General features: G+C 33.1%; 1 protein-coding gene across 1 annotated transcript in view; it reads left to right on the top strand.

Annotated features, from left to right (window-relative positions):
• Positions 1–13,480, top strand: part of LEMD3 (LEM domain containing 3) — a 91,784-nt gene that overhangs the window by 74,193 nt on the left and 4,111 nt on the right. The window contains exons 5-10 of the mRNA XM_032170656.2: positions 7,411–7,490; positions 7,577–7,722; positions 8,832–8,933; positions 9,038–9,140; positions 9,804–9,982; positions 12,633–12,714. Coding sequence (XP_032026547.1) covers positions 7,411–7,490; positions 7,577–7,722; positions 8,832–8,933; positions 9,038–9,140; positions 9,804–9,982; positions 12,633–12,714 — 692 coding nt within the window. The remainder of the gene's footprint in view (positions 1–7,410; positions 7,491–7,576; positions 7,723–8,831; positions 8,934–9,037; positions 9,141–9,803; positions 9,983–12,632; positions 12,715–13,480) is intronic.

Genomic DNA, 13,480 nt, shown 5'->3' on the forward strand with positions numbered 1-13,480 from the left:
ATTTAATTTCATTCTTGATTAAAGAATTATTTTATGTAAAATGTTAATACTCTTTTTTATAGTTAGGTTTATGTATGTGTGTTTTTGTTACCTTTTCTCTTTGGAATCTCATTTTTCATGTTTTTCAAATGCTATAAAACCTGCCATGGTTTGTCACCACCATAGATGCAGTTTGTACCGTCAAAAGCAAAACAGAGAGAGCTTTAAACAGGATTTTTTCCCCCAAAAATATAATTTTAAGGTCTATATAAAAGTCTTAAAGTACTATTTTTAATAATGCTTATTTTTTCAACATAAATAATACTGGCTAGGCACAGTGGCTCACCTGTAATCCCAGCACTGTGGGAGGCCAAGGCAGGAGGATCATGTGAGCCCAGGTGTTGGAGACCAGACTGGGGAACGTAGTGAGATCTTGTCTCTACAAAAAAAATTTTTTAAATAGCTAGGTGTGGTGGCACATGGCTCTGTAGACCCTCTGTAGTCCCAGCTCCTCGGGAGGCTGAGGTGGGAGGATTGCCTTGATTGTACCACTACACTCCAGCCTGGATGACAGAGTGAGAGCCTGTCTCAAAAATAAGTAAATAAATTAAATAACACTCATTATTCAATTCATATGGAAAATGAAAGGGAAAAAAGCTTCAAATTCACTACCTAAGGATAACAACTGGTAAAATTTTGGTCCATTTTCCTCTGATTATTATAAATATTTTTTTCTAAAGCTAATATTACTTTAATTATTATAAATATTTTATACTATAAATATTCATGTGTCTTTCCCTTGAAATTATTGTGTGTATTTCAAAAACCGTTGAACGATTTTTGAAAATGTTTTCTATCACTGAATAATATTTCGTGATATGATTTTATTTTATTGGTTTGTGGTTTTTCAATATTATGAATTCACTCTAATCTTTGCTTATAGTATTTAATTTTATAATATTTCTTAGGAAATAATCCTAAAAAGGAAATTACTTGTTCAAAGAGCATGAACTTTTAAAAATGCTTTTGATGTATGTTGCTATATTAATTCCCAGTTTAAAATGACTGCTTTAGCACAATCTAGCCAAAATTCTCTATGTTATTTTATCCATATTCTGGCATAAATATGGAGGAAACTCACTACAAAGGTGGTATCAAACAAGGATTATAATAGCTATATGGAGGGCCTTCTGCTTATGGAGAAAGAGATCTATTACATATTTTCATGTGTTTACACTATAGTTTCACCAGCAACACATTTAAGTTTTTAGATTGAGGAATAAATAAACCAAAGAATGTGTAGAGCCCCTACAAGTGTAAGCTAATTTTTTCACAACTTCTAGTACATTTTAAGCACAGTGAGTATAGTAGACGTTTGATGGAGTAAAATGAGTGAATAAGCCTCAGTAACATGTTTTTGTTTTCTTGAATTTAATTATTTATGTTTAATTCTTACTTTATCCAGTTTTCTCCTTCATAGGCAATTTAAATAAACTTAATAACTAGTTTAAATAATTTAAACACTATTTTTCTAACTACTCCAGTGCTCTTCTTGAACTTTTTAAAAAACTCGTTGTTTTTGATATTGAAAGTTTATTTTAATTTGTGAAAAGTTAAGAGGTCCCTCTGGTGGAACATTTAAGAAATACATAGTTTATATTTCCGTGAAAATACATGATTGGTTTTTAAGTTAAATGGTAGTAACTTTGTATAACTTTTTATGGAATAATGTAATGAATGGGGTTACGTTCCTAGGTTGCTTTCAAAACCTGCTTAACCTTTAACACAACGAATATGTTTAAGATTTGTGAAGAAAATAATAGGAAAGTAGACAGCTGCAAATGTGTCAAATTATGGGGCTGGATAGACTTACGGCCTAGAATGCTAATTACTGTTAATAAAAGTCTGTGTGGAAAAATGAGTGTTCTGAGAAGTGGAGTGAGGGGGAAATTTTATGATAATAATTAAGGTTTATAAAGTACAATGTGGTACTTTCTATATGTTAATTCTAATTTCAGAATGATCCAACAAGATAGGTGGTATTAGACCCATTGCATAAAGAAACCAAACCATAGAGGGGCTAATAACTAGAGTGTCCAGCTACTATGTGATGGAACTGGGAATAGAACCAAAGTGCTTGCTCTTTTCTATATATTGTTCTGCCTCTTGGATGGAGTGGATTCATAATCCTTAGCTCCAGCTATTGAGTGGGCAAGGGACTGATGTTATTAAGGGTTAGGATCTGAAAAAGTGGTCAAAGAAGATACATCTGGATAGGTGGCATATTTTCACTTGTCCCATTTAAGGTTGTACATATAGCTAATCTGTAATGGAGCCAGCATCTGATCCTGGGTCTACTTGATTCTGAAGACTATGTTTTTTTCTGTTATTCTAGCAGGTGAAAGATCATACAATTCTTACTGAATCAGGAGTTACATCCTATTCAACATTGTGGATTTCTGTGTGTTATATTTTAATTAATTTTAAAAGGTGCCATCTGATGCATAGTGTATATAATCTCACAGTTCACTAGAATATTTACCAGCTGGAAAGCTGCATAGCTATTACTATGTAAATTATCAGTTTCATAAACTATCCGTATTAGGTTTTTAGTCCTTGCTTGATTTCTCCCTATACCAGTGCCTTTTTCCCTTCTTACTAACTAAAGTTTTGTTGCCTTATTTAATGAAACAGTATTATTTTTGTACTTGGAAACTGTAATCCAAATTCAGAGCATCTGATGTGGGTTTTAAAGTACACATTTTTGACTCACTATTTTGAAAATAAAGAACGTTTGGGAGAGTTCATGGGGGTATGCGTGAGTACACACATAATGTGTTAGATTTAAGATTTGGGAAAATAAATTTCGAATTTAGAAAGATTTACATGAAGCAGTCAGTGGTATACTGACTGAGCTCTTGCCTATAAGTAAATAGTAATAAACAATAGTAATAAAAGTTATGCCTTAAAAATTAAAAACTTAGTTTCCTTCTGATTTTTGTCATCAGTTATTGGAAAATGTTTGTTTTATGATGCTGGAATTCCTTACCTCAGAGGTTAGCAAGCCATGGCTTATGGGCCAGATCCAGTCTGCCTGTTTTTGTATGGCTTATGAGCTGTGGTTTTACAACAGTTTTAAAGCTTGCTTTTAAAAAAGAAAGAAAGAAATGTATATGGCTGCACAGCTTAAAGTGTTTACTCTCTGGCCCTTTACGGAAAAAAGAAAAAGTTGACCAACCCCTGCCGTACCCACGGTTTTCCAGGTGGCCACAAAAAGTGAATAATAAAACAGTTTAAACTGTTAAAATCAGGTATATGCTATGTATGCTACAGTATTAGCATCAACTATTTGGCACAAGCAAATAATTCAATTTGTGCTTTTATAAAAATTCCATTTTCTAATACTCTAGAATGCTGTATATGTATTTGTGGAAATCGTGGTATATTTTAGACCTCAACACCCTATTAAATCCTTAATGAGGTTTTAAATAATCAATTGTTTATTGAGAATGTGCATGCATAAAATGAACATTCCATGGTTTTGTTGTATTCCAGATAGTGAGTGGATGTCAAGTGATATTAACAAAGGAAAGGAAAACAGAAAAAGGGAAAATAACAACAGATCCTCTTTTCTTACCCTTACTATTTTATAACTAAGAGATTTAAGGCCTTCGTTCCTCCTCGTACTTAGCTTTTTAGATCCGTAGGTGTCCTTGTTAATTTGAACCATTATGTACATTTTTTAAGGATATTTGATGAGAACAGTAATATTTATAATGTTGTCAGCCTCCTAAAATTTTTATATTTAAAATTTGCGACTAATAACCTTGGGAGTTTGTTTTTATGTTATCTGAAACGTACGTTTATAGTCTAGTCTTCAAAGACTAGATTATACTTGTCCAGTAGTATATATAGTAATGCCAAGCATGCCATGATACTAGGGAAATCATAGTAATACAAGCTGAACAGCATGTATATAAGTACAAGTAAATACAACATTTATTTCATTGATTTTTAATATATGCATGTATTTGAAGGGTACTGTGTGGCATCTGTGTCTTTGAAGAACTAAATGAGAACAAAATCCTTTTTAAAAATGTATGGTAGTGACAACATTGCAAAGAAGACTAAATGCAATAATGTTGTCTTCAGCTACACTGATAACCTATATTAATCTTGCTTTGTAGATTTTCATTTATACACAAAGTGATTTTTAGTAGTATAACAGTTGAAACTAATTGCCTGAAATTATTTTGTGTAACTTCATTGCATAATATTTTAAAACAATATTAAAGCAAATAAAAATCACTTGTATCCTCATTCTTGTGCTACTCATATGAGTACATATATTTTATAATTATAAATACAGTTGGCCCTACGTATACATGGGTTTTGTATCCACGGATTTAACCAACTGTGGATCAAAAATCTTGGAATAAAAAGAAAAAAATACAGTGGAAAAAATAAAGATTTTAAAAATACAGCTATCTATATTCATTTATATTAGGTGTTATAAGTAATCTAGAAATGATTTAAAGTATAAAGAATGATGTGCATAGGTTATATGCAAATACTATGCAATTTTATATCAGGGACTTGAACATCTGTGGATTTTGGTATCCATGGGGCATCCTGGAACCAATCCTCCGTGAATACTGAGGTATGACTGTATATATAAATTAAATGTTGTAGTTTTATTTTTTAAGCAGATAGCTGTTTAGCTGTCATCATGATTATTTCTAAGTTCATAATATCCATTGAAATGATCTCATATATAAACCTTTTTTTCAATCATTAAATACATTGTCTGCAATTTTTTTGTTATTTGTAAATGCTATAATAAACACCCAAGCTTTAAAAAAACAGTTGTCCTATAGTTATCTTCACCATCTTAAAAATCCTAATAGTAGTTTCATGTAATGATGCCTAGCAAGATTAGTTCTGCTTTATAAAACTTGTTATTACATTTGCAAATTTGATACATTAGAATAACTTACCAGTTTTATATTAGGAAGTAAACTATACTGATGAAATGAAAACCTTGTAATTTCCAATGCTGTTGAAGAATCTGTTGATAAAATACAATAGGGCACTTCTTAGAAAAATCTTTTTTTAGAGAGAATTTTTAAATGACTTTTTATTTCTGTTTTTAGAAATTCATTTTTTCCTCTATGAGCCAGGCACGGTGGCTCATGCCTGTAATCCTAGCACTTTGGGAGGCCAAGGCAGGCGGATCACTTGAGGCCAGCAGTTCAACACCAGCCTGGCCAACATGGTGAAACCCCGTCTCTACTACTACTAAAAATACAGTGATTAGCTGGGTGTGGTGGCACATGCCTGTAATATCCCAGTTACTTGGGAGGCTGAGGCACAAGACTGTGTTGAGCCCTGGAGATGGAGGTTGCATTGAGGCGAGGTCGCACCACTGCACTCCAGCCTGGGTGACAGAGCAAGACTCTGTCTCAAAAAAAAAAAAAAAAAAAAAAAATTCATTTTTTGCTCAAAAAAGACATAAAGACATACTAATAATACAAGCTCCATGAACACAGGGAATTTTCACTGTGTTGTTTATACTGCACCTCTAGTTTCTAAAATAGTACTTGGCACATGGTAAAGGTGTTTATAACAGTATTATATTTGATAAATTTTAAAAATTGGATATACTCAATGTTCATTAATAAAGGGTTGATTAAAAGTATAGAATAATCATACAATGGAATACTATTTTGTTGAAAAAAATAGGGTTTTTTCCATGTATACTGACATTGACACAATATTTTGTTCCATGAAAAAAAACAAGTAGAACAATAGTATATGTAATATGATACCACATTTATTTTTACTATTTTAATTTAAAAATACTTTACCCACACATAGCAGTTCTTAAACTTTTTGGTTCCCTATAATTACTGAGGACTCTATGGCTTTTGTTTGTGAGAGATATACATTTATATGTTTTTGTTTATATTAGAAAGATATATTTACTTTCTAATGGTAAATATGTATACAAATACATGTTTACATTAAAAATTAAAACTGAAAAAATTTTAATTTATGTATTAATTTAGAATAAGGAAAATGAATCGATTATATGTTAACATAATGTATTTTTATGAAAAATAACTTTTCCAGAATGAAAACATTCAATGAGAACAGTGGCATTGTTAATATATTTTATAAATCTCTTAAATGTGTAGCTTAATAAAAGGTGACTGGATTCTTATCTGCTTCTTTATTCAATCTGTCATGATGTTTTAGTTGAAGTATGTCATGAAAATCCAGCCTCACATTGATATGTAGTCAAAACATTGGAAAGTATTTTAGTTGCCTTTTCAGGTAATTGTAGATAGATACTTTTCTTTGATACCATACCAAACCTCTATAAGTAGTAGTTTCTTAAATGTTAGTTGCAATGTGGAATGTCAAACTGTGTCAGTGAACTTTTTGTACTCGTCTCATAAAATCCTTTTATTTTGTACTTTGAATGGATCTCTATGCGTGATTGGTTTTTATAAAAATCAGAATTTTTCAAATGCATTGGTCATTTTCAAATGCATTGGTCACATTTCATTATTCCATATCAAAAAACTGCATTTGTTAATGTCACACAAATCTCATTGGAAAGGTCTTCAAGTATTGTGAAGTTGTCCAGGTCACAAAGATGAATGCTAGTTTTTCAAAATTCTGCTTTTTACTTGAATGCTCAAATCTTATAATTAGTAACCCGGTCAGTTTTTCTTTAGTTGATAGGCTTACTGCTTTTATGTGTTGAGAATAGTTGTCTGTGAAACATCCAAATCTGGAAGAGTTTGCCATTTATTTGTTCATCTATAAATAGTATTGCATTTTAAAAAGTGGTGAATTCATTCTTATGATGGCACTGATAAACTAATGATAAAAAAGAACTGCCAAGCCAGGCGCAGTGGCTCATGCCTGTAATCCCAGCACTTTGGAAGTCCAAGGCTGGCGGATCACTTGAGGTCAGGAGTTTAAGTCCAGCCTGGCCAACATGGTGAAACCTCATCTCTCTAAAAGTACGAAAAAAAAAAAAAAATTAGCTGGGCCTGGTAGCTGATGCTTGTAATCCCAACTACTTGGGAGGTTGAGGCAGGAGAATCGCTTGAACCCAGGAGGCGGAGGCTGCAGTGAGCCAAAATTGTCCCACTGTACTCCAGCCTGAGTGAGAGAGACTCAGTTCCCAAATATGTAAAATATAAAAAAGCAAAATGTTAACACATTATATTGGAGCAGTGGGAAAATGCTAACTTTTTTTTCTTTTTTCTCATTCTTTTTAAATTTTTCTGTAATGAATATTTTATGTTATGTAGTTAAAATAAAAATGTTATATACAGTGTGTTATGAAGGATACCTTACAGAGAGTCAAATGAATGTAGATTAAGAATAGTTATTTTTCTCTATTTTTCTTGTTAGGATTTAGGTCCTGAATATGAAGGTATATTTAACACTTCATTGCAGTGGATCTTAGAAAATGGAAAAGATGTTGGAATAAGGTAAAGGATCTGATTTCCACTTTGACCATTTTGTACTGGGAGAAGTGATTTTGACTTTAAATTCTACCTTACTTATTTTTAAATAGGTGTGTTGGTTTTGGCCCTGAGGAAGAATTGACAAATATAACTGATGTGCAGTTTTTACAGTCCACAAGACCACTGATGTCTTTTTGGTGTCGTTTTCGACGTGCTTTTGTTACTGTAACTCACAGATTATTGTTGTTATGCCTAGGTAAGTTGTAAACATAAGAAAGGAGATAAATTGCAGTCTGAATTTTTGTGTGTATTTCACTAAATGCCAGAGTTGAGAATTCATTTTTGTGATGGTTGCCACATAAGTCACAGCTAGATGTCTTCACTAAATATAATAAAAAATAATGTCAGGATCATTCTAAAGGCTTAGAAAACAGTAATATAAGGAGAGGTAGGAATAAAACTTTGTTATAAGACTGTCACAGAAAAACAAGTGTGGTCAGTGTATACATAGAAATCTACTTTAGAAAGTAGAATTGAAAAATATAAAAATTGAGCTTATTTTTAAATAATAGTGTTATAAAGTTTATTAAAATTTAGTTTTTAAAATATAATTTACCTAAATTAAAATGTTTATCATTTTTTAATTGATAATAGGGATTTAGGTGAAAGTTTTTTTTTATTCTTTCTTTCTTCTTTAAAAATAATTCATTTTGGCCAGCTTTAGTGGCTCACACCTGTAATCCCAGCACTTTGGGAGGCAGGAGGATTGCTTGCACTCAGGAGTTTAAGACCAGCCTGGGTAGCATAGACCCTACCTCTACAAAAAAATTTTAAAAATTAGACAGGCATAGTGGCACGTGCCTGTAGTCCCAGCTACTTGGGAAGCTGCGGTAGGAGGATTTCTTGAGCCCAGGAGTTGGAGGCTGCAGTTAGCCATGAATGCACCACTGCCCTCCAGCCTGGATGACAGAGTAAGACCCTATCTCAAAAACAACAACAACAAAAGAAAAATTCATTTTACTTAAAGTAAGATTTAGTACGTTTAGTCTCATGAGATTCACTTTTCTAGTCGTTTTATGCTTCAAAGGAAAAAAGTTTGTGAAACATAGTTATATATTTTTTAAATAGTAGTTAGAATTTAAATGTTCACTTGTCAGTGTAATGAAAGAAATGCTTTTTTCTAGAAAGAAGTGAAACTTTGGAAAATGTTCCGTATTAAATTTTTTAATGTAGTTTTAATTATATAGCTAATTCAGCCATCTGTCTTGAAGGTTCATTCCATTGTGGCAGTTAAAATAATCACTGAAATATTATTGAATGATATCGACCACAATTTTTAAAACACAAAGTATATTAATATTACAGGTGTAGTGATGGTTTGTGTCGTTCTGCATTACATGAAATATCGATGGACAAAAGAAGAGGAGGAAACAAGGCAGATGTATGATATGGTGGTAAAGATTATAGGTATGGTATTTGTAAGAATCTCAACTATTTCTAGAAGAGTCATTGTGTGATTAAACTACAACATTATGTCAAGTGATTGATTCATTTGTAAATTTTATTTTTAGATGTTTTACGAAGTCATAATGAAGCCTGCCAGGAAAACAAAGATTTACAACCTTACATGCCTATTCCACATGTACGCGATTCCTTAATACAGCCTCATGACAGGTGTGTTCAAAGCATTATGAGTTCAAGTAAATCAGAAAATATAAGTGCTTTCTGCAGTATTGAAAATTATATTGAGAGCTGTGACCCTTCTCAACTAGACTTGCTTACTGCACAGGTTTTTTCTGGTTTTGTTTTGTGTTACACTCTCTTTCTAAATTCTCTTCTATTCTCCTGATTTTGAGTGACACCTGGATTTCTAAGTCATTCTCATTCCTAGGCATTCTTGATTCTTTGTTGTTAGTCTCCATCTTGTTTCCTTTAATTTCATCTTGATAAAGAAATAGATGATAGCCAGTGGCTGGTGTTTTACTAATGTTTTTTAAGTACTAACTTTATTATTAATGAAGCTTTTAAAGTAAAAACTAAAATGCAACTTTTTGAAAATAAAAGATAATTCCATATCCTGAAGCAGCATCTTGACCCTAGCAACACATAATCGCCAGTGGAGCTTTTGGGGGAAAAAAATACAGATGTTTGTGCTCTAGCTCTGGAAATTGAAACTCAGAAAATCTGAGATGAGATATAGGCATCTAAATCTTCTTTGAACAAACTCCATGAGTAGTGGTAAGAACAGCTAGAGTTAACTATTACCTCAGATACTAATATTTCAAAAAGATGACAAGCCAAGATGATAGTAAATTTGCCATTTTGTTCACATGATAGGAAAAAAATGAAGAAAGTCTGGGATAGAGCTGTTGACTTCCTTGCTGCTAATGAGTCTAGAGTTCGCACAGAAACACGACGAATAGGTGGTGCAGATTTTCTGGTTTGGCGGTGGATCCAGCCTTCTGCATCCTGTGACAAAATATTAGTTATACCTTCTAAAGTATGGCAAGGTCAAGGTATGTATTTTTAAACATCAAAAAAGTAATTTTCTTTCTAATTTTTCAAAATGACAAAAATGTGTTAAGTGAAACAGTACAATTCAAAGATGTATGAAGGCAAAACTCTCTTTCTCGTTCCATTTCATAGAAGGAATCAGTGTTAGCTTCTTATGTATCCTTCCACACTTTTATCCTTGCTAATGCAAACATAAATGGTTTATCTTTAATAAAGATGAATATTCCTTAAATCTTGCCTTTTTCACTTAACAAAGCAACTTAGTATTATATATATTAACTGCATTCTTTTCATCTAATTTCTTTATGTAAATGACATAATTTGTTATATATAGAATATAATATATATAACATATGTATATACGTGAAGTCATGACTTTTTAACTGCTCTTTTTTTTTCCAATTTTTGCCTGCCTCCTCTTACTAAGACCTTTCTATTTATATATTCCTCCTGCCAAGTAACTTTTGTGGGTATCTTTCCATATTTTTCTTAATGCCTACCTAGTTTCAAAAACATGTATAAATAAGAAAGGGGTAAGTTTGTAGGGGGTTTTGAAGATTGGCTGTCATATGTACCCAAACCTTTACTACACAGAAAAGCAGAAAACAATGCATCAGAAAATTATGACTTTTTCCCTATAAAAGTATGTCAGTATTTGCTAAACATAGTATTTGTGGAAAAGGTAAGTTGTTTTGGACATGCAATACAAAGTCCAGTCACTCCTTTTTTATTCTCCAATTAATTTTCACTTTGAAAAAGCTTGAATAAGAGGCTTCTTTAAACATAGCATAAAAGTGATGCTCTGTCAGGGTAAACAACTAAAGCATGCAGGGCTTAATACCTGGGTGATGGGTTTGAGTTGATAGGTGCAGCAAACCACTATGACACACGTTTACCTATGTAACAAATCTGCATGTCCTGTGTATGTATCCCAGAACTTAAATTAAAAAATGATGCTTTCATGTTGCCAACGATTATACTATTTCCTCTAAATGATGCATGCATTTCAGTTTCCCTATAAACTGAAAATAGAGAATTCCTTATTTTACTTGACCTCTTAACAGTGTTTGACAGTTCAGCCCTCCTTGAAACTTTCTTCATTGGGATTTGGGGATGCCACCTTCTTCTGTTTTTTTCTCCTACCTCAGACTTTTTCTTCAGTCCTTTTCTAGATTATCCTCTTTTTCTTCAGTCCTTTTCTAGATTATCCTCTTTTTCTTCACCTCTAGGTGTTAGAGTTTCTCAAGGCCATCTTTTTTTTCCCACTCTGCCATCTCTCCCTAGATAATCATCTTGCTGTGACTTAATTTACCATATTGGGATAACTCCCCAATTTTTTTTTTTGAATGAAGTCTGGTTTTCAGATTTTTGTACCCAACTATGTATTTCTCTACTAGGAGGTGGGCACCACAGATTGTACATGTACACCAGCCTGATCTCTTCAGTGTTCCTAGTCTAGTTAATGATACCTTTCCTAAGGTGATTCTGCCATAAACTTAGGGGTAATTCTTTTTTTTTTTTTTTTTTTTTTTTTGAGACGGAGTCTCACTCTGTCGCCCAGGCTTGAGTGCAGTGGCGCAATCTCGGCTCACTGCAAGCTTCGCCTCCCGGGTTCAAGCCATTCTCCTGCCTCAGCCTCCCAAGTAGCTGGGACTATAGGTGCCCACCACCACGCCCGGCTAATTTTTTGTATTTTTAGTAGAGATGGGGTTTCACTGTGTTAGCCAGGATGGTCTCGATCTCCTGACCTCGTGATCCGCCCGCCTCGGCCTCCCAAAGTGCTGGGATTACAGGTGTGAGCCACCGCACCCGGCCAGGGGTAATTCTTAATCTCTCCTTTATCCCTCTTTGTCCAACCTTTCAACAGGTCATGTCATATCTACTCCATAATATGTCCTGATTCTATCCGCTTGTCACTTGCACTGTTGGCCTGTCTTACCCACATCATTATCCTCTCCTTCTTAGACAACTATAATGTAATAATAACCTTCTGACTGGTCATCTTGCATTCACTTCTGCTTTTACCTGAGTCTCCACATAACAATGTATTTTTAAAATTTGTAGTTTTAAAAGACAGATCTCATACTATTCTACTCCTTAAAACAGTTGAGTGGCTTTCTATTACTCTTACCATAATGCGCAAATACTTTTTTGTAGCCTACATCATCTTAAATAATCTGACATCTTCTGTAGGTTTATCTTTCTATTCTTTCTACTCCGGCCACATTTGCTCCTTCTTGCCCCAGGAGCTGTGTACAAGCAATCACCTCTGCTCGAAATCTTCCTTTACACACCTCTCTTCACCCTGCTAATTTTTATTCTTCAGTTCCCACATAAATTTCACTTTTTCAGGGAAGTTTTATTTTCTCATATAAGGTTAAGTTACTTTTAAAAAGCTTTCTGTACTTTTCTTTCTTAGGACTTAATCATAGTTGTACTTTCTTACATGACACTCTTTATCATCTGTCTCTCCCATTAAACCGTAAACTCTTTGATAGCAATGATTATCTGTCTTATTCACCTTAACATCTAACCAGGGGTCTGGCTCCTAGTAAAAGCATGCAGTGAATATTTTTTGAATGAACTGAATGATTGAATACCTTTCAACAAACTAGACCAATTACAAATAGTAAAACTAACTTGTTTTTGTAGCATTTCATTTAGATAGAAGAAATTCACCACCAAATAGTTTGACACCGTGTCTAAAGATTCGGAACATGTTTGATCCCGTTATGTAAGTATTATGATCAGGGGTACATGTAACTCTTATTCTGAATATTTGGCTGGAAAATGCATGATATTCTTACAATGGTGTGTCTGTAATTGAAAATGTTTTTCTTCTGAATCTCTACTACAGAAACGTTATGTTTTTCTCTTTCATTAAATTCCAAGCAAAGATTTGGCCAAAGGACACTAATGTTATAAAGATATGTAAAACTTTTATAAATCTTTGTATTCCCTATGAATCCTCATAGCAGATAGATAAATGCTTGAGGCAAATTAATGACTCACAATGACAAAGAGTACCCTTTATTAAATGTGTAAGTCATTATACATGACTGTCAATATTTTTCCCTCAGTAGAAAATATAGATACAATCACTGCTGCTTACAAATTTCAAATCTCAGATTGTAAAAAGTTTCCTACAAAGATGTATACACCTGCTTCTCTACAAAGTCCTGTCTCCACTTGTCAATATAATATTTGAGGAACTTTTCAGACTTTATAATTCCAACAACATATGCTTCCAGAGAATAGCACAGTCAAAAGTGATTGCCTTAGAATTCATAGTATTTCATATATAAGCTGTAATAATTCTTAGAATTAGCTTCCTGAGGGCACTGCTTATCTATCCAGTGATAGTACAGATCAAATTCTGTTTGTTTTAAAAGTCCCGACAGTGGCAATTACAATATGTATAAAATACCCCCAAAGTGTCATCTATTCACTCATTGATGAAATTCCAAATAAGTGACAGCAAAATTGGAAATGTGAGGAAG

Source organism: Hylobates moloch, unplaced genomic scaffold (genome assembly GCF_009828535.3).
Source record: "Hylobates moloch isolate HMO894 unplaced genomic scaffold, HMol_V3 SCAFFOLD_12, whole genome shotgun sequence".
NCBI classification, from domain to species: domain Eukaryota; kingdom Metazoa; phylum Chordata; class Mammalia; order Primates; family Hylobatidae; genus Hylobates; species Hylobates moloch.